The sequence below is a fragment of the Pyrus communis genome, chromosome 9 (assembly GCF_963583255.1).
Source record: "Pyrus communis chromosome 9, drPyrComm1.1, whole genome shotgun sequence".
In the NCBI taxonomy this organism is placed as follows: domain Eukaryota; kingdom Viridiplantae; phylum Streptophyta; class Magnoliopsida; order Rosales; family Rosaceae; genus Pyrus; species Pyrus communis.
In genome coordinates this window covers 4,161,149-4,185,832 of record NC_084811.1, presented here as the reverse complement: position 1 = coordinate 4,185,832, position 24,684 = coordinate 4,161,149, and the positions used below count along the sequence as shown (strand labels likewise).

At 37.0% G+C, this 24,684-nt stretch overlaps 4 protein-coding genes across 4 annotated transcripts; 2 read left to right on the top strand and 2 right to left on the bottom strand.

Annotated features, from left to right (window-relative positions):
• Positions 1-312: 312 nt before the first annotated feature.
• LOC137744703 (protein LURP-one-related 5-like) lies at positions 313-1,223 on the top strand. The gene is made up of 2 exons (XM_068484487.1): positions 313-625; positions 819-1,223. Exons 1-2 carry the CDS (start codon positions 365-367, stop codon positions 1,221-1,223), a joined length of 666 nt encoding a protein of 221 aa, XP_068340588.1. The 5' UTR covers positions 313-364.
• Positions 1,224-1,837: 614 nt separating this feature from the next.
• Positions 1,838-5,775, bottom strand: LOC137745081 (ethanolamine-phosphate cytidylyltransferase-like). Its single transcript, XM_068484955.1, has 9 exons — positions 5,213-5,775; positions 4,878-5,113; positions 4,583-4,764; positions 4,274-4,345; positions 3,885-3,952; positions 3,123-3,243; positions 2,767-2,832; positions 2,539-2,661; positions 1,838-2,341 (listed from the first exon to the last, which is right to left on the bottom strand). The coding sequence occupies exons 1-9, from the start codon at positions 5,557-5,559 to the stop codon at positions 2,270-2,272; spliced, it is 1,287 nt and encodes a 428-aa protein (XP_068341056.1). The 5' UTR covers positions 5,560-5,775; the 3' UTR covers positions 1,838-2,269.
• A 1,092-nt stretch (positions 5,776-6,867) lies between these two features.
• Positions 6,868-10,877, top strand: LOC137745072 (uncharacterized). The gene is made up of 15 exons (XM_068484944.1): positions 6,868-7,269; positions 7,406-7,536; positions 7,625-7,757; positions 7,849-8,005; positions 8,088-8,166; positions 8,484-8,524; positions 8,608-8,724; positions 8,815-8,895; positions 9,157-9,219; positions 9,292-9,343; positions 9,510-9,584; positions 9,676-9,723; positions 9,885-9,920; positions 10,011-10,085; positions 10,555-10,877. The coding sequence occupies exons 1-15, from the start codon at positions 7,110-7,112 to the stop codon at positions 10,627-10,629; spliced, it is 1,323 nt and encodes a 440-aa protein (XP_068341045.1). The 5' UTR covers positions 6,868-7,109; the 3' UTR covers positions 10,630-10,877.
• A 4,960-nt stretch (positions 10,878-15,837) lies between these two features.
• LOC137745537 (uncharacterized) lies at positions 15,838-16,251 on the bottom strand. The gene has a single exon (XM_068485497.1). It carries the CDS (start codon positions 16,249-16,251, stop codon positions 15,838-15,840), a length of 414 nt encoding a protein of 137 aa, XP_068341598.1.
• Positions 16,252-24,684: the final 8,433 nt, after the last annotated feature.

Genomic DNA, 24,684 nt, shown 5'->3' with positions numbered 1-24,684 from the left:
ATATTGCAGCGTTGAAAAAGTTGGGGACCTACGTAAGAATTCTTTACTAACCACTATGCTAGACAACAGAGAGAACACAAAGCTCTCTCTCTTTGTTTCGACGTACATACGTCCTCAGAGTCTATACCAAGTTCTATATATATAGGCTCCTGCCTCTATATACACACACATCTTTGGACATAGTTTTATTCTCAAGTTTCAGACAGCAGAACCAAAGCTAAGCCATTTGTCACTACTCATATTCCTCTCTACCATCTCTCTGGCTAGCACATAGTTTTATTCTCAAGTTTCAGACAGCAAAACCAAAGCTAAGCCATTTGTCACTACTCATATTCCTCTCTACCATCTCTCTAGCTAGCTAGCCATGTCGAGGATACATCCAGCATCGGCGTTGAAAGAAAGGGTTCATCATCAGGTGGAAGATGTTCATGCGCCTCCGTCTGTGCTCACCGTGTGGAAGAGATCTAGCATGAGTTTCCAGGGAACTGATGGATTTACAGTGTTTGACGATCGCGGAATACTAAGTTTTCGAGTAGACAATTATTCGAGGAAGAGCTGTTGTGTTAGAGGAGGGCTTGTCCTCATGGATGGAGCTGGAAGAGCCTTGCTAACCCTCAAACCCCAGGTAATTATTTGTTATCAAATCCTCCTTTTAGTGTACTATGCATGTTTAGTAGCCAATACAAATAATAATAAGTCGAACTTATATGAGTTAAAGCAAGCGTGAATTAGATCAGTTGACCAGAGCAACATGCTCGTCTCTCTATATATTATCTGGTACATGAAAGCTTATTCAAATCCATTTTTGTAATGAACAGATGTTTAGCTTGCAAGATCAATGGAATGCATATAGAGGAGAAGATGGATATGGAAAGAACCCTAAATCCAGCAGAGTCTTCACCATGAAAAGTGGATCAAATCTTTTTGGCAGCAGAAACAAAAGTGAAGCGGCTGAGGTGTTCATGGGAGGGCCAAGTTCAAATAATACACCAGATTTCAGAATTGAAGGTTGTTTTGGGAGAAGAAACTGCAAAATCAGAGATCGCAGTGGAGAACTTGTTGCCACTGTGTCTAGAAAAAGAGTAAATAATTCAGTCTTGCTTGAAAACGATGTGTTCAGCTTGGTGGTGCAACATGGATTTGATCTTGAATTAATTATGGGTTTTGTAATGGTTTTGGATCGGATTTGTGGGAAGACATTTACACCAATTTTGTGTTCTTGATTTTACCTTCTGATGTACAGAAATAAACCCATGTAAATAGGATATTTTCTAAGGAAAACTAATGAAAAGAGCTTAAAAGTTTTGAGTTTTAACGATAAGGATAAATAAAAGGTAAAGTGAATAGTATCATGATTGACTTTTTAGTGTAAAAATATGATTTTTTTGTTAAAGTAAACAGTACTAGGAGTTTTTCGTTAAAGTTTCCTCTTTTTTACCCTACCGAATCTTATATTATGTGAGGGGAGAGAGCCAGTAATATGAGCCATCACTCCAATTTTCTTGTATCTACATAAAAACTTGTATCTAAATGAAAACAGAAGTTTGCGTATTTGGATTAAGTCAACTGGCCATGACGGTGCCCTTTTGCACTCCAGTTCATATTTCTTTTCCCGAAAGTCGGAAAATTTGAATATTGCTTTCAAAGAAACAAGGAAATTGGCCAAAATGATCCATTTACAATTCTCGTTGAGATGCTCTCTTTTTAATGATTGGTTGATATTAAGTTAAATCTTGATCCATATATCACTACTATTTGATTTTGATCGGTTCAACAACTAAAACAGTAAAATGATAAATTCAATCAATTTCCCATACAAAAACAAAAACAAACAAACAAACAAAAAGAAAGTAAAATTCTCTTCAGATCATAACGTTTACATCATCCTCTCACGCGTCATGCGAGAGCAGTATGACATAAAACAGCAGGATAATTATATTGCATGCTAAATTTGTATTAATTTGAAAAAATATGGGCGTGAACTTGCAAACTCCGAAAAGCTTGCCAAGATCAACCCATCAAACTAGTTTTTCTCAAGCTCTAGAGGTTCTGGATTGAATCCGAAAATAGCGATGTAAACAACAAATAGATAGCTGCAAGACAACAGGACTCGGGAATCACTTGTAAAATAGGATCTGTGAATAACATCATGTGAATGTACCAAAACCCAGCTGTGTCATCTGTGAAGTTAGTAATATTTCGTAGAAGTGCCACAACAACAGGTGCACTCAATGCCTAGCCATGTATCGGCCTCGGAGATCTACTTCTATCAGTCACCGGAAACATAACCCTTGCTTTCGTAATACCTTTTCTCACTTGCTGCCTTTTTCTCGTTACGTTTCTGCAGGAAAGGAAATAGTGATAAGCCATACTTTTGAAGCATGCTAAGTAGAAATCCAAACGATATCAAGTAAAACAATAGTCAAACATAAAAATTCTTTTGCTCGTTATATTTATAATGTTTGAAATTTTTATTATAAATGACGGGTCCAAATTCGAACAATAGTATTGCAAGGAAGCTCAGGTATAGGGGAAAACCTGGTATGCTTCATGATTGGATACAATCCTTCTAATTATTGTGGAAGTGGTGATATCGAGCGGGCTTTCCAAAACTTTGAAGATGCCTAAATTGATTGGGACTTCATATGGGTTGCCTTCTTCCTGCAAAAAAAAAAAAAAGTTTTACTAACCAATGCATCTTGGCGGCTCCAGAATTAAGCTAATGAAGTAAAGACATCAGCATTAGGAACTTGTTTTGCAATTTACCTTTTCAAAGTTGCTATTCTCTGCTACCGTTCCATGGACCACCAAGGAGATGTTAAAGGTTGTGAGCTGCAGCAATAAGATATTCCACGAGGAATTATATAATACAAGTGTGAGCACTGTTTTAAACAAGTCAAGTTCACAAAAATATGGAAAGTACTAAAACGAGATTACGGGTAGACCCAAATTCTAGTTCAATTAACACTAATGCTGAGGGAGAAAAAAAAGAGACTATACCCAATTTCAAGAATAGGAAAATTTTGCGATGAGAAAAATAACCAGAAGATTACAGGAAAAGCATGAAGGCTGACTAAATACATAATGAAGCAAATTCAGTACAAAATAGAGGACAAGCTCACCATGTCCTTTGAGATTACCCACGGAGCACCGATTATAACCTCATCCACATAGCGGCAAGCTAAAACACTTAGGCTTCTTTCGTGAAGGTTCATTATTGGGCGATGTGCTCCTCTATTAGCACTGTAATGTAATTATTAGAAACAGCTATTACCTAGTGGGTTTTGAAATACAGTATAAGAGACGGAAGTAAAAAAAGGATGTGTACTTGGAAGTAAAACAAAATACCCTAATCAGAGGTTGCAAGAATAAATGAACATCTGTAAGAGATGGAAGTTCATGAATTGAATTATCAGTGAGATTTATATAAAGATAAGTTGCTTCCCAGGAATTAGAAATAATCCACATATATGGTGAGAGCAAAGTTGCGCTTTTATGTAACACCAAAATGCACAGAGGGTAGGGAAAAGGGCACCAACCGTAAGGGTAGATTAAGTAAATCAACTTTCATGAAAGATAAACTGATACTCAGCCAAATTTTTCAAAGTGGTGACCATTGACAAGGTTCTATTGCAACTAGTATGCTACTGAAAACCCATTCAATGAGAAAACCTAGAACAATAGGTACAAAATTGACTTACGGATAAATTTGTTTTTCATGTGAAGAGATAATATACACACACGTGTGTGGAAGTCACTACTATTGGATTTGATTTTTCTATTATGGTCACACTATATATGGTTCTAAAGTAGACCCAAATGATTAAAGTGTTATTGGTCATAGAAATTGACATGTGAGAGTGAGAGTAAGATGAAGATGATACCTGACAGTCTGATCAGTGTGTATTCCAACAAGAAGAAAATCCCCAAGCTCTCGTGCTTTCCTTAAGATCTATATGAAAAAGATGGCCAAGTAAACAAAAGGTAAGTTTTTTTATCCCTCAATAGCTTATCAAATCTACAGAAAAATTTGGAAAACAAAAGAAAAACAGACAAGAAGACCGTAATAGCATGAATATAGTAGAATGAACAAAAAAACCAATCCCACGTCTAACAACAACAGTGCAGATATAAAGTGTAATGTGTCTGTGTTGTGTGTTTAGGTTTGTGTGTGTGTGTGTGTGAGAGAGAGAGAAAGAGACAGAGAGAGAGGTGGCAATTTTCAGGAATCATTTAAGGATAAATATCATGTGAGCAAACTCATCCACATTACCTCCACATGTCCAGCATGGAAAAGATCAAATGCACCATCTATATAAATTATGCGCGCATCCGATTCAGGCCCCTGCAGTCAGGCATAAACCATTCACTAAAAAGTGACAAAGTAGTAATGCAATGCCAGAGTGTGGCACTTAAAATAAGCGTATGTGATAATGTGATGTAGAAATCAAGTTTTGTCTTTCCCTTTTCATCTCCCTTGTTTATAAAGAGACAAACTTCGGAATCTAAGTGAGGGATTGAATACTAAAAGTTGCTCCGCTTCAAACAACCAGAAGAGAAACAGTTACGGAGACAACATTACCTTTCCATTTGAAAACTGAACAATTCTTCGAGATGTCGGTAGGAAATGAGACACACGTGTTCCACTTCCAGACCCACCATCTTCAAACTTCTGGCTGTGACCGTGGCTGAATTGTCTTTGCAAGGAAGAATGCTGTTGGATTTCACTAACAGATCTCTCTCTTACACAGAGAAGCATACGACCTATACACGGCATTAGCAAATAGCAAAGTTAGACTAACAAAAACAACTGTAATTCCATGCAGAACATAAGTATATATTATTTAATCAGCTCCAATGTTAGAAATAGAACTAACCAACAATGTCGGTGCTGGAAACGCCTTCTGTCCGCTTGATCTGCTTGTAGCGGCCGGCCTTCTTCGCAAGAGCATAAGCATCAGTTCCATCAGGAAGCACACATGGGTCATCTCCATGAATGATATAGTCAATATTGTATTCATCAAACAGCTTCTTCATGAACTCTTCGGTTATGGCATAAGGTGCATCTGGAATCACCTCATCAACCCATTTCACAGCATTAACCATAATCATCCTAATTAAGACAACTAATTAGGATTAACCACACGTTCACATAATGCCATAACCCAAAATTTCGAATCTAATCAGCTCCATTAACACAAAAAGTCGGTACCTTTCGTTGAGAGGAGTCACAGGGGGGCCTTTATTGACGATGATTTCGGCGTCGCTGACGACACCAACGACCAATTGGTCGCCCAGAGCGCGCGCCTGACGGAGGGCGTTGCAGTGGCCGTAGTGCATCATGTCGAAGCAGCCGTCCATATAAACCCGCACGGGTCTGTTCTTCTTCCTCCGCCATCGAAGTCCCAGAGGAAGATGAGGTCCGCCGCGTTCTTGTGAACCCAGAAGCGACACCCCGACGCCGACCCCCACCGCTACCACCACCCCACCGACGAGACACGTGGCCAGAAACCTCGCCCAGCTTCGCGCGTTCTCTGAGTTCCCATCTTCCAAACCCATCTCGCAGCTTCCGAAATTTCCCAAATAAAATCAAATGAAAGTGATAGCTTCAGTCATTTGATACAACCCAACATTTCTTTTCGGGTATCGAATCGGGAAATCGAATAAAGTAAGGCACTTTCTGATTTGCAAATTGTTGGGTTCGGTTCGGGGTTCTCCTCACTTTTCTCCCCCTCGCTCAATTTTCTCACTTTTTCCTTTTCATGTGCGGCGGGTGATTCTTGGTCTTGGGCTGCAGTCCAACTCAAAGTTTTGATTTTTATTGGGTCAAAGAGATTCTGAGTTGGACTTTGTTAAGCCCATTTTTCTTTCTTCAAAATGAAGTTAGTTGCGCCAAAAAAAAAATTTTTGAGTAAATTTTGAGAAACTTTAATAAAAAGTTTCCGGTATCGTTCATTTTAACGAAAAACCACATTTTTACACTAAAAAAGTCAATCCTAGTACTATTCACTTTACCCTTTATTTTGTCCTTATCGTTAAAACTCAAAGTTTTCAAGCATTTTTTTTCATTATTTTTCCTTAAATTTTGTAAGTTATTATTGATTTTAGGCATTTTATTCAAAATAGTTCGAATCTTGATATAACTCTTTACTTTGGTAGCAGTGGTCTGAGTTTGTCCACTATTAATCATTTTGGTCATTCGTTAAACATCTTTGTTTCTATAAGGACCAAAATAATAAGAATATCCTCAAATTAGTAAACAATATGTCAAAATGATTTAACAAAATTTAAGAGTATTTTTTATTATTTTGGTCTTATTTAAAGGAGACTTCTCACGGAATGATCAAAATGACTGACGTTGGACAAACTCAAGGACCATTCATATCGATTTTAAGTATCGATAACCAAAGTGAGAAATTATGTTCATTTTAAAAGTCATTTTGGCTATAAAAAAAAATAAAAAAAAACCTTGAATTTACGGGCTGGATTGGATGTACTTTTAAAATGATTGAAAGCGTTTTTAGAGAAAATATTTTTTGATTCCAAAAGCACTTAAAGTGTTTTCTGAAATAAGCACCATTTATATGCTTCTTCCAGGAAGCACTTTAAGTGTTTTTCGAGAATTTACTTGTATTTTTAATAAATATTGGTTTTAAAAACATTTTCACCAAAAAATGGTTTCAATCGTTTTAGAAGTACATACAAACGAGCTCTACTTTATTGATTGATCCATTCACCAATTATCAACATTATTAAATTGCGATAAATGTTATCACAGATCACCTTTTCATCTCTTCATCAAATTCATAACGATGTTTTAAAAAGGAGATTTGAAGGAGGTAGAAGCCTACAATCTGTAAACTTGCACTAAACCAGATGAGTTGAAATACAATTAAAAATAACTGCATCGGTGAGTGGAGGGTGGTGGGCGGTGGGCCGGTGGCGTGGACTTTACTACTCTCTGTTTCGTTTATTCCCTTTCAAATTCCGTTATTCCACCACAACTTCCCTTCCTCCTCTTCCTGCCGACGAACTCAGAAAGCTAGAGAGAGAGAGAGAGAGAGAGATAGAGAGAGATCGCCTTGGACTGGTCTTGCTCACAAGTAACCATGGCTTCCACGGAGGGTATAGTACCAATAACCAGAGCTTTTCTCGCTTCCTACTACGACACATACGAATTTCCCCCTCTCTCAAACGGCGTCGCTCGCCTCTCCTCCGAGATTCGCTCCTTCACCGCCGATTTGCTCCACCACTCTCCGGCGGCTCAAGGTCATCGTAGTTTCAAACCCTCTTGAAAATTTTACATATTTTTGCTAAAGTGATCATCTTTTTCAATTTTTTGCTTGCAATTTTTAAAATTTCAGTATTTTGGATAATGAATGAATAAAAAGGGTGTGGTTTTTAGGCGAGGAGAGATTGTTAGTGTGTGAATTGGAGGGTGAACCGCCGCACAAAGTAGACGAAAACATGTGGAAGAATCGAGAACATATGGAGGAAATACTATTTTTGCTTGAAAAACCCCATTGGCCTCGAACTGTAAGTCTAAGCTAAGTTAATGTAAGCGGTTTTTGCTGCGAAAGATGCTGCCTTTTCGTTGTTTTTTTATTCGTGTTTTGTTGGGCAGCTTCGAGAGCAGTCGAGTCTTGATGATGCTGAACTTGCGACTGTGATTGATCGCCTCCGCCAGAAATTTCAAACCAGTTTGAAGACACTGGAGTCTTTCCAAGCGAAAAATTCCGAACGTGTGTTCAACACGGGTTAGTTCCCTATCGCTTGCCCGTGTTGTGTTTAGATGAGGTATTCGTGAATCTGCTTTGATCATAATGGAATTGCTGAATCTGCCTGCAGTTATGACTTACATTCCTCAGGATTTTCGGGGAAGGCTCATCAGACAACAGCGGGAGCGTTCAGAGAGGAATAAGCAAGCAGAGGTTGAAGCTTTGGTTAGTTCTGGAGCAACTATACGTGAACGTTATGCTCTCTTGTGGAATCAGCAAATGGAGAGGTGAGACTCCCTTCGTTTGCCAGTCGGGTTAAAAGCAACATGTGCTCCACCTTACATTCTACTTGGCCGTAAAACTTTTCAGGAGGAGACTGTTGGCGCAGCTTGGTTCTGCAACTGGTGTCTACAAGACGCTTGTCAAGTACTTGGTTGGGGTTCCACAGGTATGCTCCTCTACGCAGTTGCTTGCCACATTATTCGCTGGGTTTGCCTACTACTCCATATCCACTGCTGGGTTTCGACCCGAATGTCCACTGCTAGTTTGTTCTTTGGCATGGTTAATTTTCTTAATGGCGTGATAAATACTTAACAATTTGACTTGCCTATCTGCTTAGATTACTTGTTCTGCATTTGTATGTATCAGTGAGAGGGTGGTTATTCGATGGAGCTTCTATTTATAGTATTTGTAGATGAACTTCAAAAGTATGTTTTATTGACTTCATGTGTTGGTAACTGTTCCTGCACTTCCTTTTGGGTGCAGGTTCTACTTGATTTTATTCGCCAAATAAATGATGATGATGGGTAAGATTTTCGTGGTAGTATTTTAATTGCATTTCCTATAGTAAATTAATTTCTCATACACTTATTGTATCCTTCATTAATAGGCCCATGGAAGAGCAACGGCAACGTTATGGACCCCCTTTATACAGCCTTACAACTATGGTGCTTCTTATACGACTTCTTATTTCGCTGTCTTGGGGGCGCTTTGAGAATAGAAAATTGTGAGAATCTTTTTATCTTTGGCTTATGTTCAAGATGTAGTTCTATTTATCTTTATGGTGACACTTTCTTTTATTTTATGACTTGGGCAGAAAGAAGCAAGAGTTAGCTGTCTTGGAAGAAGCTGTTGATGTCTACACCACTGAATTTGAAAGGTTTATTACGTTCATCAGGTATTACTCCTATCAATTTATATACCCCTTCCTTTCGCTAAGGTTTTGATTTGACTATCCTTTTGATCCATAAAAAAGTGTCGAGGAAAAAAATTGCTAATCATGGTTGCTTGTGTATTACATGCATAATAGAACTTGCACGCTTGAAAACCCAAAATAAAGCTGTGTTGTCTTATTGGGCTGCAAGCCTGTTTTTCCTTTGTTCTGCTGCTAGGTTGTGCTTATTGCTATATCAATTTACGTATACATTTTTTTTTTCAGTGAGGTCTTTGCAAATTCCCCCTTTTTTATCCCAGCAGAGGTTGCGGGCGCATTAGAAGGAAGGTGAGGCACTGAAGCTCTAAACTATCTTTTGTAATTTTGAAATAATAACTTTTGCTAATTTCTTCTATATAGGAATAATGATGATTACCAAGAAACGAGTGTTCCAGCTGGGAAAACTCATGAGGTTTGTTTATATATCTTCTTGTGATACTTTTTCTTTTTCCTCATGACTGAAGATGCTTTGTGTTCACATGCATGTGTGTGTAAATCTATTGATTTATTTCTTAACAACGCTGGCCGTTTAACTATTACCCCAGCCAGTAATTAATGTGGCTTCATTACTCTTATAGGTTTTATTGGCTGTGGATGCGATAAATTCATATATTGCTTGGGATTTCTCGCTTGTACAGGGGAAAATAAACTTGGTATTGTTCCTAAACGTTGTTGGTCATATGTTGTTTACTTAAAAGTTTTTACAGTGTAAATTCCATATTGAGATTTATGTTTGTTGGTCAGGATATTGGATTTAGTGTCGAGTATACAAATTCTTCTGGGGAAAAATCTGTAAGTTTAACTATGATGTCTCCGTTGTTAATTACTATGTTCACTTTGGTCTCCTCCTCTTCAACCTTTGTTTTGTTGCGTCCTTTTTCACTTTCTCGTTTCTGTTTCTAACTTAATTCTTTTCTTGTAATTACTTTGGGGCATTGCTGGTTTTACCACAGCTTATTTTACCTTACCGACGCTATGATTCTGACCAAGTAAGTTTTGTTATTTCGGGCTTTTTGTGGTGTTAGATCATCATTTGTGATATTAAATGTTCTGGCCTCAATATGCATGTTTGTTTACAGGGAAACTTCTGCACATGCGAGGCTGGAAACTACAAACTGATTTGGGACAATTCCTATTCGAATTTTTTTAAGAAGGTGCGCAGACATGTTTCGGTATCTTCTATATATTCTTATTTTGTTTTACTACGCCACTTTATGTGTTCTTGCTTGAAAACGACTGGGCCTTAGATGCTACTTGAAAGCTTTACTTTGAAGTTTGAACCATTAAGTTTTGTTTGATCATAACTCATTATCAACAGAATTGGCGTCTTTTCCATATATTCTGTTACGTTTATTTTCAATCATCGTTTGTTACCGCATATAGTGGCTGCCAAGTCTCCATCTCTACAAAAGTAGCTAAAGTAGTCAGATGACTTTATTATGAACTTGAGAGATCGAAAGTGAAATCCGACCATTTTTCAATCGTTGCTATGACTGATCGCATTTGAACTCTACATGCATCATTGTTATCTTTTGGTACCAGTTTTGAGCCGATGTTTCTTGTTTGGTACGTCCAATATGGGAATTTTCTTACATTTTTATCTTTTCATTTTCTGGAATATAGGTTCTGCGCTTCAAGGTAGATTGCATACCGCCAGTTGCAGAGTCGGTGCAACCTGCGAATGAGGTTGAAGAATGAGTGTTTTCGCATCTGCGCAGATTGAAGAGTGGATGTTTTAACTTCATGCCGCATGGATGCTCTCACTTTTCCGTCAGCATTGAATTGTATCACGTTATTCATTTCGTTTTTTTTTTTTTACGTTGCATCATCGGGGCATGCGATGGTTGGATGGCGCACAGAATGTTGTATTATAAATCCTTCGTATATTACCTATCTGCCCGACAACCAGTTATCGAAAATTCAAGTCCATCAGCAAAATTCCATGACCATTTATTTGTCGAAATTTGTAACCGAAAAGTTTTAAAGTGCCGAAAGAATCCGTTCCTTTCTTTGCGCATCACCATTTACAGAGAGGGGAGCATTTCCTTGTCTGCAAGAGGGCAGAGGGAGGCCCAATTGATTTCTGTAAAGGCCCGATAAAAATTTGGCTTTCAGAGACAACGATTGTCATGACTAAAAGTACAAAATATTGTGATTAAAATGTTTAGTCACGAAAAAGATCTATAAATGAGACCGAAACCTGTGTGACTAATTGATTTATTAGTCACCAAAACAACACATTGACCAACTAAAAAGGTATTAGTCACAACACACCTTATTACTAGAAAATTAAACCAAAGTCTAACTTTTAGTCACAACATCTTTTAGTTACAACCACTCTTCATGGCTAAAAGATTTAGTAACAACGCCCTTATAATAACTAATAAGTATTTAGTCACAAGTAATCTTCATGACTAAAAATCTTAGTAACAACAACCCTATATAACAAAAGCTCTATTAGTCACAAGAAAGCTAATAACTAAAATACAAATTTATCACTCACACCTGTTTTTCATTAGTAATATATTTAGAATATCATCAGCAAACGGCAGGGAACTAACATCAAGCTAATCAAAGCAATTGAAAATTGTTTTTATAAGAGAAAGTCATCTAGAAAATCCATCAAGCCAAGTTGAATTCAACAGAAATGGACCATGATAACCTGGTTCGTGCATATAGGAGCTTCCAATACAGTTATCAAATGCCAAAGATGGAGAAAAGCTTCAACAGCAATCTCTAAAGCTGCCGCACTCGAGTCAGAGGGAGAGCTCAGGAGCTGCTGCTGCCGTATTGCTGCTGTATTCTTAAGTTTGGAGATGCATTAACTAAACACTGAAAATTATTCACCCACCATTAGTCTTCAAAGTGAATATTCATACTTGTAGTTGAAGTAGTAAACTACCCTACCCAGGCATGCAAATTAATTAAGAAGAATTAAATATTTGAATTAGAAGATCAAATATATGTCCGTGTATCTGTAGCAAGAAACACTTTTTTAAAAAATTCCCCAATAATAAAGAATTAAAAAAAAAAAAAAAACAAAGACAACTGTGGAACAAGAAAAACCAAACAAAAAATAAGCAGTGAAACAAAACTGTGTGTATGTACATGGGTGGACAGTGAGAATCTCCCCTTGAGGAAGAAATCATGGAGATATTATTGTGGAATCACTCAAATGTAATTTTCCTTCCAACACATCTCTCTTTCAATAATATTGCCAAAATACATTATATAATTTGCGTGGATCAGCGTATGGCCACATCACAGATCAATCAAATCGAACACGAAAGTGATCTTATCAAAACTTATATGAGAGAGAGGGAGACCTAGAGAGAGAGAGAGAGAGAGAGATGGGACTGGAGTTATTGAAAGGGCATGGCATATCATGGCATGCATGACTCTGTGTGCTTGCTAGCTTTTTGTAGATGAATTATGAATATCTTTGCTAAGAAGAACAGCCAGCGGCAAGTTTTGGCCTATGCTTTGAGCCACACTCTAAATTTGATGTTAAATTGAAATGGATGCCTTTGTTGTGTTGTAAATGTTCGAATGTTTTGGTACAACCTTTGTGTGTCTTTTTTCGATCAACTGCAGATTATCGCCTTCTGCATCAATATTTTTAACCTATATAATGCGTGCAATGCTCTATACATCAATATCATCCATGTGACCTACCTCAGTTTTTGATCAATCACTTTAACAATATTAATTAACATGATAATGTGACATTGCCTGCGCTGCCCATGCCACACCGGTCCCTTTCACAAATTTTGATCCATCTTTCTTCATGTGATGAAAGAGATATATACAAAATCGTGTATAATGAAAGAATTATTTTTTCTTCACATACCAAACAATATTATAACACGAGTAGTCGATCTACTACATCATGGAAAGTTAACTTAAACTAATCTAAATTGTAAGGAATGAAATTCAAACTCACGCTCAGTATAACAACGCATCCGGAACAAGAACTAATGGAAGCGGGATTGGTAGCTGAAACATCAAATATTCCAGCCCTCCATATGTTTCTAGGGTTTGAATGGAAGTCTTCATTGGTCAACATGTTACTTTTAGGGGAGGGTGTTTGTAGCCAAACGTGTCTTTTCAAAGGCCAAGAGTTATAATTGGGTAATTATTGGTATCAAAAGCTAGAGAGATTTTTCAGTGTGATCGTCACACGAGGTGGTACATCACATGTTCTTATATAAATAATGATTTATGTGTGTTAAAAGATTAATAACTTAAAAATTAAAATTTTCCACCACTTATATAAAAACACAAAGTATATTATCCGTGTTTCCGTTATAACTAAAAATTTCTTAATGGAAGTCTTGGGCCCTAACCTTTACCCCACAAGTTATCTCATGTTACCTCCAAAAAAAGGTTTTTGTTGTCACCTTTGCAATTATATGTAGAAATTATATCAAAATAAATCACTATACCTTTCACTTCTTAATGTAATCAATTTTCATAACGACAAGATAAATTAAACACACAAAATTAACACACAGAGAATGTGTTACTTTTGTACGGCCAAATAATAACATTTTTTAATATGTAATGTGCAAGTCAGCTAGTTGCATGGCATATTATCGTACTAGCACCGCACTAAAGAAATAGGATACTTGTTGCACACAGTAACCTGTACTGTAGTCTTTTCTAAAAAGATTGTGAATCAAAATCGTGCTATAATAAATTAGTTCTGAGTTTAGTGATATTTATCCAAGCTCAACTCTACCAAATCATGATCCCTGCACTGGTTGAGGTCTGGGGATTGAGTTTGTGACCGGGGGGCTCGAACTATTTGAGAGGTGAAGATGCTAAGATCATCTCCAACCGAATGGTCCAAAGGACCTGAGGGTCGAAAATGGTCCGAAAACTGTCTAACCAAGGGTCAGGCCAAAGGGCTCTTGGACCCCACTGGACAAAAAAGAGTCAAAGGGTCAACCGGCCAGTCCAAATGAGCCAGCCAACCGGGCCCGGGATGGGCCACGATTAAAAAAACCAACAACTAGCTGTTATTTTTTATTTTTGTTATTTTTTTACAAATTTTAAATTTTTTTTTTAAATTCTATTTTTTTCTTATAACTTCCATTATACAACATTAAATTAAATTAAACAATATGAAACAACATTAAATAACATTAACCAACATAAAAATTATACAACATAAAAATAAATTTAACAACATGCATGAAACTTAAACAACATTTTTAAAAACATTTAACAACATAAAACTTAAACGCCTACTCCATGCTTCTTTTGGCCCAAAGATGTGCAACAAGATCCTATTGTAGGTACTTGTTTGTGGCACGGGAACATATCATCCTATAACGTCTCATGTACTCATTTATAAAAAGGTTTTTTAGCCAAAATGGTCCCTAAGATTTGCATAACACATCACTTTGGTCATTGAGATTGAAAATCAATATAAACGATCCCTGAGATTGTCCACCATCCATTATTTTGGTCATTTCATTAAAAACTCCGTTAAGGGTCCAGAAGCTCTTGGCCGGAAGTTTGGGCAATTTTCAAAGCTTCGTAACTCAATCATTTCTTAACCAAATTTGACCCATGATATATCAAAATGAAGGTAGGAAAGTGTAGAACAAGATTATACCTATTTGGAAGCTCGATGATTGCTAAAGATGGTGGGAAAATAGCCTGAAAGGTGACTGGTCTGGGGGAAAATTGGAAAACTAGCCGAAAATTGGGTGAACTTTAAACGTTCGTAACTTCTTTAGTACTCAACAAAATCGAGTGATTCAAAAAAAAAAAATCATACTTCTTGACGAAACGAAGAGAATGTTACCTTTTCGACGGCTAACTACCTTGGTTTGGCCGGAAAACGGCTCAAAATGTCAAACTCGATAACCAAGACAATCATTTTTTAGCCGTTTTCTAGCTAAACCACGGTGAGTTAGCCTTCGAGAAAGGTATCATTCTCTTCGTCTCGTTGAGAAGTATGATTTTTATATTTGAATCACTCGATTTCGTTGAGTATTGAAGAAGTTATGAACTTAAATGCCTACTCCATGCTTCTTTTGGCCCAAAGATGTACAACAAGATCCTATTTTAGGTACTTGTTTGTGGTACGGGAACGTATCATCCTATAGTGCCTCATGTACTCATTTATAGAAATACTACCAGTTCTTGGATTGAAAGGCAAATTAGGCCCATCATATATTTTTGCACGAGCCCTTCTTGACCTATTTGGATCCTCTTGGTCGTCATCGGACTCTCCATCAATATACCCATCTCGCTCATCATCCACAATCATGCTATGTAATATGATGCAAGACATCATGATAGAGTCCAAATTTTATCGACTTCATCCTCTTGCCAGTTTCTTATTGATCTTCCACCGTACTTGTAGAACACCAAAAGCTCTCTCAACATCTTTTCGATATGCCTCTTGGTATAAGGTAAAACACTTTTCGGCATCATTTTTAGGGATTGGAATTGCTTGGACAAGTGTCGACCACTTTGGGTAGATGACATCTGCCAAGTAATATCCCATATTGTACTGAAAGTCGTTGATGTAGTAGTCAAGTTGAGGTGATTTACCTTCCATCATGTTATTGAATAGGGGTGAATGCCCAAGAACTGTAATGTCATTTTGGGATCCAGGGACTCCAAAGAAAACTTGCCAGATCCATGTGTCATACGAGGCAACCACCTCTAACACAATAGTTGGCTTTCTCGACCTTCCGCTAAAGCCTCATTGCCATTCGGTGGGATAGTTCTCCAATTCCAATGCATGCAGTCTAATGACCCTATCATGTTCCAATTCCAATGCATGCAGTCTAATGACCCTATCATGCCCAGAAACCCATGGTCTTAAGCTTTGCGAATGAGCCAATCCAGATCTTTTTTATTTGGCTTGTGGAGATACTCCTCTTTTTAAAGCTGAACAATTGTGTTACATAATTCAGCAAAAGTATCAGGGCATGTAGACTCAGACATACCATAGGTTTCATCCATCGAATCAGCTGGGGAGGCATAGGTCATCATTCGTAATGCAACAGTAACCTTCTGATAAGGTGAAAAACTAGGGCGACCTGCTCTGTTCAGCTTCTGTTGAAAGTATGGATTTACCTGATGGACATCATGAAGTAAACGCTTGAAGACATGAGGCCTCATCCGGAAGCGACGTCTGAAATCATCTTCTGTGTACACGGAGTTGGGGTTGAAGTAGTTGTTCATCATATTGGCATGTGTCATCACTCTGTTTCGTGGTTTGTAAAAGCAACCAACAATAGAGCCACCCCATTGACGTTGTTCCTCAATTGGCTGATACACCATGGCCACATCCATGGCTACCACATATTGTGTGTTACACCATGCTTCATCTTCTTCATTAGACTCCTCATCTTCTCATCTCATCAGCGCCCATTTTTCTTCCAATTCGGAATTGGATAAGGATCCCTAGTTGGAATTCGAAGAGGATCCAATGATACACCTCGACCCGGAATGTCCACTAGGACCCCGAATCGTGCCGTGTTGGCCGACACCTGGAAGGTGACGAAGCCATAAAGTGTGATAATGTATAAAATGTGAATAAATTAAAATTTAAAAGTGCCTTAAGTACACGAGTGCGCGGTGAGCGGGTCTAGATCCATTTTACGAGTGATACAGAGCATAGGTATAGTACAGTAAGGTAATAGTTCATACGCATCATGAACTAGCAATCAACAAAAATCAATACCTTTCATCTCTACCTAGCACGAGGCCTTTTGGGAGCTCACTGGCTTCGGAGTTCATCAGAACTCCGAAGTTAAGCGAGTAGCGCACGAGAGCACTCCCATGATGGGTGACCCACTGTGAAGTTCTCGTGTGAGTTCCTAGAAACAAAATCGTGAGGGCGTGGTCGGGGCCCAAAACGGACAATATCCTACTACGGTGGAGTCGAGCCCGAAATGTAGTGGGGGCCCGGGTGGGGATGTGACATCCAAAGTTGGAATTCATTGTAAGCTTGAATTGAAAGAAATTGAATTGAAAGAGATTGAAATGAAATAGATTGAATTCAAAGGTGTGTGTGAACAGCAAAAAAAAAATTCAAATCCAACGGCTAGCTAACGTCATGCTAACATCAACTAGCCATTGAATTTGAATTTGAATATTTTTCGGCCAAAATTTGTAAAAAAAAAAAAAATTAAAAAATTCTCATTTTTTCCTATAAATTTAAGTTGTTGTAGTTTTTAAATTTAAATAATAAATTAAGTTTGGCCCTATGGCCCTCTGTTGGAGACAATTTTTTGTGGCTAAAATGAGCTCTATGACCCTTTGACCCTCGGTTTGAGATGATAAGAAATATGATCATGCTGTTTATTAAAATATTAATTTTTTGAAGAATCAGAGGGTTAAAACGAACCCTTTATCCTTCGTTCGGTTGGAGATGATCCAAGTAAGACCAAAAAACACCAACACTTTTCACAAGAAGAGTCCACGTCCATCTCCATATATATCCAAACGGACCCCAACCAAATGGAATTATGCATGCCCTATCTCTATCTAGCTGTCCTTCAAATGCAGAGAAAGGAGCTAGCGCAATAGCATAGTAGGCCATGTCATCATCATGATTGTCGTTTTCCAGATTTTGTTTGTCAAGTTGCTGGTTTTGATCTTTCCAGTTTTAAATAAATATGGACAATCATAAGCGCTATTCATAGAAAAAAAGGCAATTGTGAATAATTTTCAGTGATTTGGATCCTGTCCGGATCCCGTCCCTAGAGATCCCGAGGATCAAGGTACAATGATCATTCATTAAAGATTGTGTGATCACAATTAAATGCTTTTTATATTTTTAAAAGTAAAGCAATCCCATTTTGTGTAAAAAAAACATTTAATTATGGCTGCACGATCTTTGATGAACGGTCCTTGTGTCTTGATCCTCGGGATCCCCAGAGAGGATCCAAATCCAATTTTCAGAGGGACAAGAGTCTCATAGCGTCGTACTATAAAGAAATATCTCACGTTAAAAGTTTATCAAATATTGTTGCTTATGAAGAGTTGGATACTTCTCATATTGTTGATGAATTTTATGTAAGAATCTCAACTTTCTTTGTAGTACCAGAATCAAGTTGCTCCACGACGTTACGTACGTATAAGCCAAATGGCCACCCCTGCTACATAACATTCAATTTGTAGTGCCATGTACTGTAGGTAAGAAAAAGGAAAACGAAAAAGAAGTTGCATAAAAGAACAAGAACCCAGAAACTTAGATAATGAGACATGCCTGCATGATGAATGGTGATGGAGTAAAAAGACACAAGAAAAAGTGGTAAAAGAGGAAAACAAAAAGCTAACGAATTGAAATTCGTCCAGAAATGTGTGAAAAGGACTAGTGTGGTCGAAATCTTCACATCTCAAAAATGAAGGAAGGGGTGGGTTCTGGTGAATATTGATTAATTTGTCTCTCTTTCACGTGTTCTTAGCTTGTGACTGTCAGAAATGCAGAAAGAGAAGAAAAGGAGAAGAGAAAGAGTTCGAGAGGACGACGGTCGAAAAGACGAATAACTTTTACATGCAATGCCCACACCATATTATGTATCTATGTACTTCTGATCGAACTGCTTCATCTATTAATCTTTTGATTATTTACAGTAAATTATTTAATCTTTTGATTACTTTCTCTAATTATGTATTAGGGATTCAAATAAGTCGGCTTACTTTTTGTGGTAGAACGTGCTGCTTTTTGTTCGCATCTGTTTTTGGTTCTCTAGCTGCAAAAGTGTTAGATATTTACAAAAAAAAAAATTCACTGTAAAAGTCTTATAACATATTTTACAAAAATAAGTTGACATTAGAGAGATAATCTAATTTGAACTATTTTTATAAAACACATAATATGTTTTATAAAATATAGTTTAAAAATATGACTCTCTATAGCATTTTTCTTTTACAAATGTCATACTAAGTGCTCTTATATTCTTTTTAGTTTCAGATTTGTACGGAACTTTTTTTGTCAAAAACACTTCTATTTATAAGTACTCTTATAAAAATTTCAAACAATTGAAAGCGTTTTTTGACAAAGTGCAAGTGCTTTCATAAGAAATAGTAGATCCAAAATAACTTATGAATTTTTCTACCAAACGTAGTTAGAAACTTAGAAAATTTTTGATTGTCAGAAAGTGATTTGAAAAGTAGTCTTAAACAATCTTTTAGCGTATTCCTAACTTGTTACTGAGTAACAATGCTAAAGATGCTTTTGTACTTGTACCAAGTTTTCTTGTACCTCGTAGTTAATAATAAGGAAATAACAAATTTCGGCATATCAACTAAAACTTGGTTTAATAAGTTATATGCTTAATATAATTGTGAATAATAACATGCTTTTCAATTATAAATGCTTGACGTTATAATATGAAGTATAATAATTTGAGTGAATTCATAATTACGTCATGTCAACATATTCCCGTTACACCAAATAATAAATTTCTTGAATTCTCTATGTTCAATTTTGCCTAAACCCCTTGCTTAATGATGGTCATGCATAAGCCTAGCTAGAAAATTTAATTAGCAAATACTAATCTCCTAATCTAGGGCAACATATAGCGGTGGGAGAGGGTCAAACAAGGCCACATAGTTTTTTACTGCTAGGCTTTTGTTGGCTGTAAAAGTAAGTAAAAAGTTAAGTAGTAAATATACAGAAGAGATACTATACAAATATAAAAAGAGCAAGAGGAAAAGGTTGATGGTGGTAATGCAGATGAAAGCAAAATGTCAACCACTAGGCTTCAATTTTCAGGAACTGAGAGATACTTCTCTCACTGGGTCGGTCACGAGGGTTCAACATTATTAGTGCGTGTCGACAGCTTTTTACCCTCTTCCTTGTATTATATTCATTTTCTTACTTATATCGGAAACTTTTGACACTTCTTATATTATTATTTCATAGGTTAGAATATAAGTAAATGATATCATAGATGTATATCTCAATTTTCGTTTATATTAATAAAAAATAAATAAATATGTTATAATTTGAAAAACATAGTAACATCACGCCGGAGTATTCCTAAATTGAAACCCTTCTCCTCTCTACCTTTTCATATGATAGATGATCTTACACTCCTCTTTGGTTTCGGCCACTGAATGAAAAAATCAAACGAAAATAATAACCAAGATTGAACAAGAGTGTGAAAAGTTAAAAAGAACGCGTGTTTATCATTTTCGCTTAATAAATTAATTAGGGAAGGACCTAGATGTAATTCACACAAGCTAGTTTACGATATCAATGCAGCTATTTTCCTCGCTGTTAACGAAGCTGCAATACAAAAATATTACTTTACTTTAGGGTTTGGCCTTGGAACGAGCATGATATATATGTTTTGCTTGGTAATGTAATCACTAATTAAGTAATCAGTAGCTAATTAGCTTAGCCATAGCAACGTTTTCCCCCATGTGAATATTGGAATCGAAGACTTTGAAAACAATGAAAAGTTTTCCTTGTGAGGTCAAATAGTTATTAAATGTTAATTAGTAGTTAATTAGCATACAATTACTGGAATTACGGGTCCTTTTCTTGGACCAAAAACTAAATTCCAAAACAAATATATATGAATTGACTAAACAAGGACGAATTCAGACACTTCGTTTGGCGGAAGAAACAACAAACATTTCATGCGTAGCATGCATCTGCATGGATTAAAATACAAGATACATCACAATCTTTCGTGTTGTCATATGTATAGCCATTCTTAGAGTAAAATCTTGTAATTTTTGTCACAATGAAATTTGGCAACATGGAAATTGGATGGTTTGTCATGACTCATGCATGACGTTCATGTCATATATAGTGATGTGGCAAAATATTTATTGCAAATAAGTGTCCATTTTCAGCTTATTGTCTTGTTTCTTTTTTGTCAAGTTCAATGATCAAAGCTTAGGAGCCGATTAATAACCATTTTATTTTTATTTTTTACTTTTTTTGAAAATTGAAAATTTATTTGGTAACTACTTTCGGTGTTCAATTGAAAAAAAAAAAATGAAAACTCATAACTAAAATGTGAAAACACAAGCCCTAGTTTGAAGGGAACTGTTATTGGGACTTTAAAAATCTCATTATGCACTCTAAACTTTCTATATTTAGAAAGAAAAATACACTTGAGGTGCGCACATTAAAATTTTTGAAGTGCTAATAACAATTCTCATTTTCAAAAATCAATAAAGTTGTTTTCAGTTTTCATGTTTTTGAAAACTAAAAGCAGTTATCAAATAAGATTTCAGTTTTGGTTAAAAAAATGAAAATAAAGATAAAATTTTGAAAATGAATTAGTTATCAAGCAACCCTTTAATTAAGTAGTGTGCAATATATAAAAATCGATTCTTTAGGGTATGTTTGGGTGAGGAACCTTGCAATTCCAAGGAACTTAGACAAAGTGATGAAGACATGGATCACAAAAAGTTAGATAGGAGGGATTATAAATGCATCTTCATGAATATAACATAACATGAGAAATTTGTACACTTTGTGATGCTTATATGGTGCATTTTTAATTCCTCCTATTTAATTTTTTTGTGATCCATCTCTTCCTCATTGTGCATAAATTCCTTGGAATTTGGAAAGTTCCTTACCCAAACATGCCTTAGGTATCGTTTGGTATGCAGACGGGACGGGACAGAACGGAATGGGACGGGACGGGATGGGACGGGATGGGATGGGACATAACGGAACCGAACGGAGCGGGAGCAAAGATGCCCTCGGATGGAAACAAGGAGGAAGAAGAAGGAGATGAAGAGGTTATAATTTTGTATTCCACGGATGTGGAACGAGTCGTTCCAGGGGGTGAGGTGGAACGAAAATTCACCCAAAACTCGTCCCGTGGAACAGCTCATTCCACCCGTTTTAGGTGCACCAAATGTGGGACGAAACGTCTTGTCCCACTCTGTTCCGTCCCGTCCCACATACCAAACGGTACCTTAAGGAATTTGTCTACAATGGCTTGGGTTCTTAAGGTTTCTCAATATTTTTTTTTCTTTCGGAAAATTGATAGGATATATGTAGAAAGATATTTTACATTGCCAATAACTTATCCATAATAAGCTACAATATTAAATTTTAGTACTCCTTATGAATATGTTGTGATCGTATGTTAGACCAAACATGAGATCTCCTCAATCGAGTACTTGGTGCTGCAAGAGAACTGGTCATGTGTCTCAATAGGCGTTGAATGAAAATGTTTGTTATTCGAGACCATGGTACTTAAGTGAAACAATACGAAGAAAGTTGAGATTCCACCATAATTAAAATTAATTCGCAATATTGAGAGTAGAGTCAAACTCCTTATATCCTTGCATGGTTTGGTCCCTACAATTTAGGACTTTGTTCTCACATTCTCACACGTCCCCTCACATGTGGCGAATTTTCAAGCCTATACATAAACAACACAAACGGGGTGACGTGTAGCACGTGTAGCAGTTAGCCTTCACACGTGTGACCGTTAGCTTTCACACGTGGGTCAACCTGCTCTCATACGAACAAAGTTGGGGTTCCACCATAAAACCATTAATTCCTGTGCCAACATTATAAAACTTTGCACCAAAAGAATTAGATGACAGAGAGTCCATAGAAAGTTCCATTTTAAGAGAATTTCCTTGGCCTTTCTCATTTAAGAATGGTTGCTGCATCCATGAGTACTAGCAGTCCCCCAAAATATGCAACAATTTCATCGAAAATAATTGCTCCCATCCAATTACAATCTGATGAAAGAAAGAGGTTAGCACGTTTAATTTGTGGCAGGTAATAAATTAAATGGAAGAAATTAGGTTTGGTAATAGGGTTTTGTCTTCTCACTGTGGAGAGTAACAATAACGATGGACTGGTCTACCAAAGACATCAATGTGCATCGCCAGACATCATAGGAATGGTCGTTCCAATTTCTGAACGCCAATGAAAACGTCAAACGCTTTACGACAAGCCATGCAAAGAGCCACAGCCCACCCCCTTCCGTTCTTTTCCAGTTCTTCCATATGTTTGTTTCTATCGCTATAGCCTGCATGGCTTCCCTTAGTCCTTATGTGTGTGTTTGAGACTGCTTCTGTAAATTTATAAGTGGGTATTGGGTATAGAAGTGCCTTTTTCATAAGCACTTGGGGCTTGCGTTCTGACTGTTTTGAGCTAGAATGGTTAAAAATGCTTTTTGACAACAAAAACGTTTTTTATTACGTTTGACAAAAAAAATTGAGCCATGTTTGAGACTGCTTCACGAAGGGATAAAAGTTATTTATTATGACTACGTTTGACAAAAAAAACTTAAATGTGCTTATGAATTGTAACTTAAATGTGCTTATTGAAGAAAGTTGAAGTTTCACCATAAAACTGATTGACAATATGGGAAGTAGACCAACCTCTTATAAGCCCATGCAAGGTCTATCCTTCCATCAATGTGTGACTCATTCTCAACACGCCCCCTCACATGTGGCTAATTTTCAAGCCTAATATGTGGACAACACAAAGGGGTGACGTGGAGCGCGTGTGGCTGTTGGCTTCACACATGGGACAACATGCTCTGATACTATGAAGAAAGTTGAGGTTCCACCATAAAACTAATTGGCAATATGGGAAGTAGCACAACCTCTTATAAGCCCATGCAAGGTCTAAGTTGAGAATGAGTCCCACATTGATGGGAGAATAGACATTGCATGGGCTTATAAGAGATTTGGCTACTCCTCATACTGCCAATTGGTTTTATGATGAAATCTCAACTTTCTTCATGGTATCAAAGCAAGTTGTCCCACATGTGAAGCCAAACGGCCACACGTACTCCACGTCACCCCGTTGTGTTATCCATATGTTAGGCTTGAAATTTTGTCATACGTGAGGGGGCATGTTGCGTGTTGAGAATGAAGTCTCACATTGATGGGAGAATAGACCTTGTATGAGCTTATAGGAAGTTGGGCAACTACCCATATTGTCAATTGGTTTTATGGTAAAACCTCAATTTTCTTCATTATGAATTGTAGAACGTTTTCTCAAAAAGCATATGAAGAAGCGCTTCCAACTCTTTTTTTAGAAAGCATTTGGAATTTCAATAAAAATTCAACATGTGTCTAATAAAATACTTCTCGTAAGTGTTTTCTAAAGAATCAAATCCAAACGAGCCTTATTAATCTGTATATGTGATTATGGTTTCTTATAGCACTTGTAGCATAAGCGCTTATGAACAATAAATACTTCCTATAGAAGCAACAACGAGCAGAGAAAGCCCATGTCCTATGAAGAGTACCAACTATGAATTTCAAAATATGCTTATGAGCAAAAATGCTTCCTACGACAGCAGTCCCAAAATATTTAACCTGGTTCGAATAAAAGTATTTACAAGCATAAAGTATTTCCGGCACAAGCTGTTGTAAACCAACCCTAGTTATTTAATCCATCAGAAACAAATTAAAAGTTAAAAACAAACGTTACAAAGAGATTAAATTCATCCATCCACAAACAGACGTTTAGCTAATCGCCATTAATCCCACTCTCCCACCACGAGCAACCCTCTCGCCACCCTCCCTCCCTCCCACATTTTCCTTCTCGGTTCTGGAAAAAACCAGATGCTTCCAAACGGCATAGCTTCGGGGTACTTATATTATTTAAACTAGCCTTCCACTTGGGACCTCGTGTTTTGCTTTGAAGTACTTCGAGCTAGAGAGAGAAAGACACACTGAGTCTGAGAGATTAAGAGAGAGAAGAAGGAATCCCAAAGCCGCTGTCCCAATCTTTACACCGTTATCTGCTTGGGACATTGCAATCCCCCT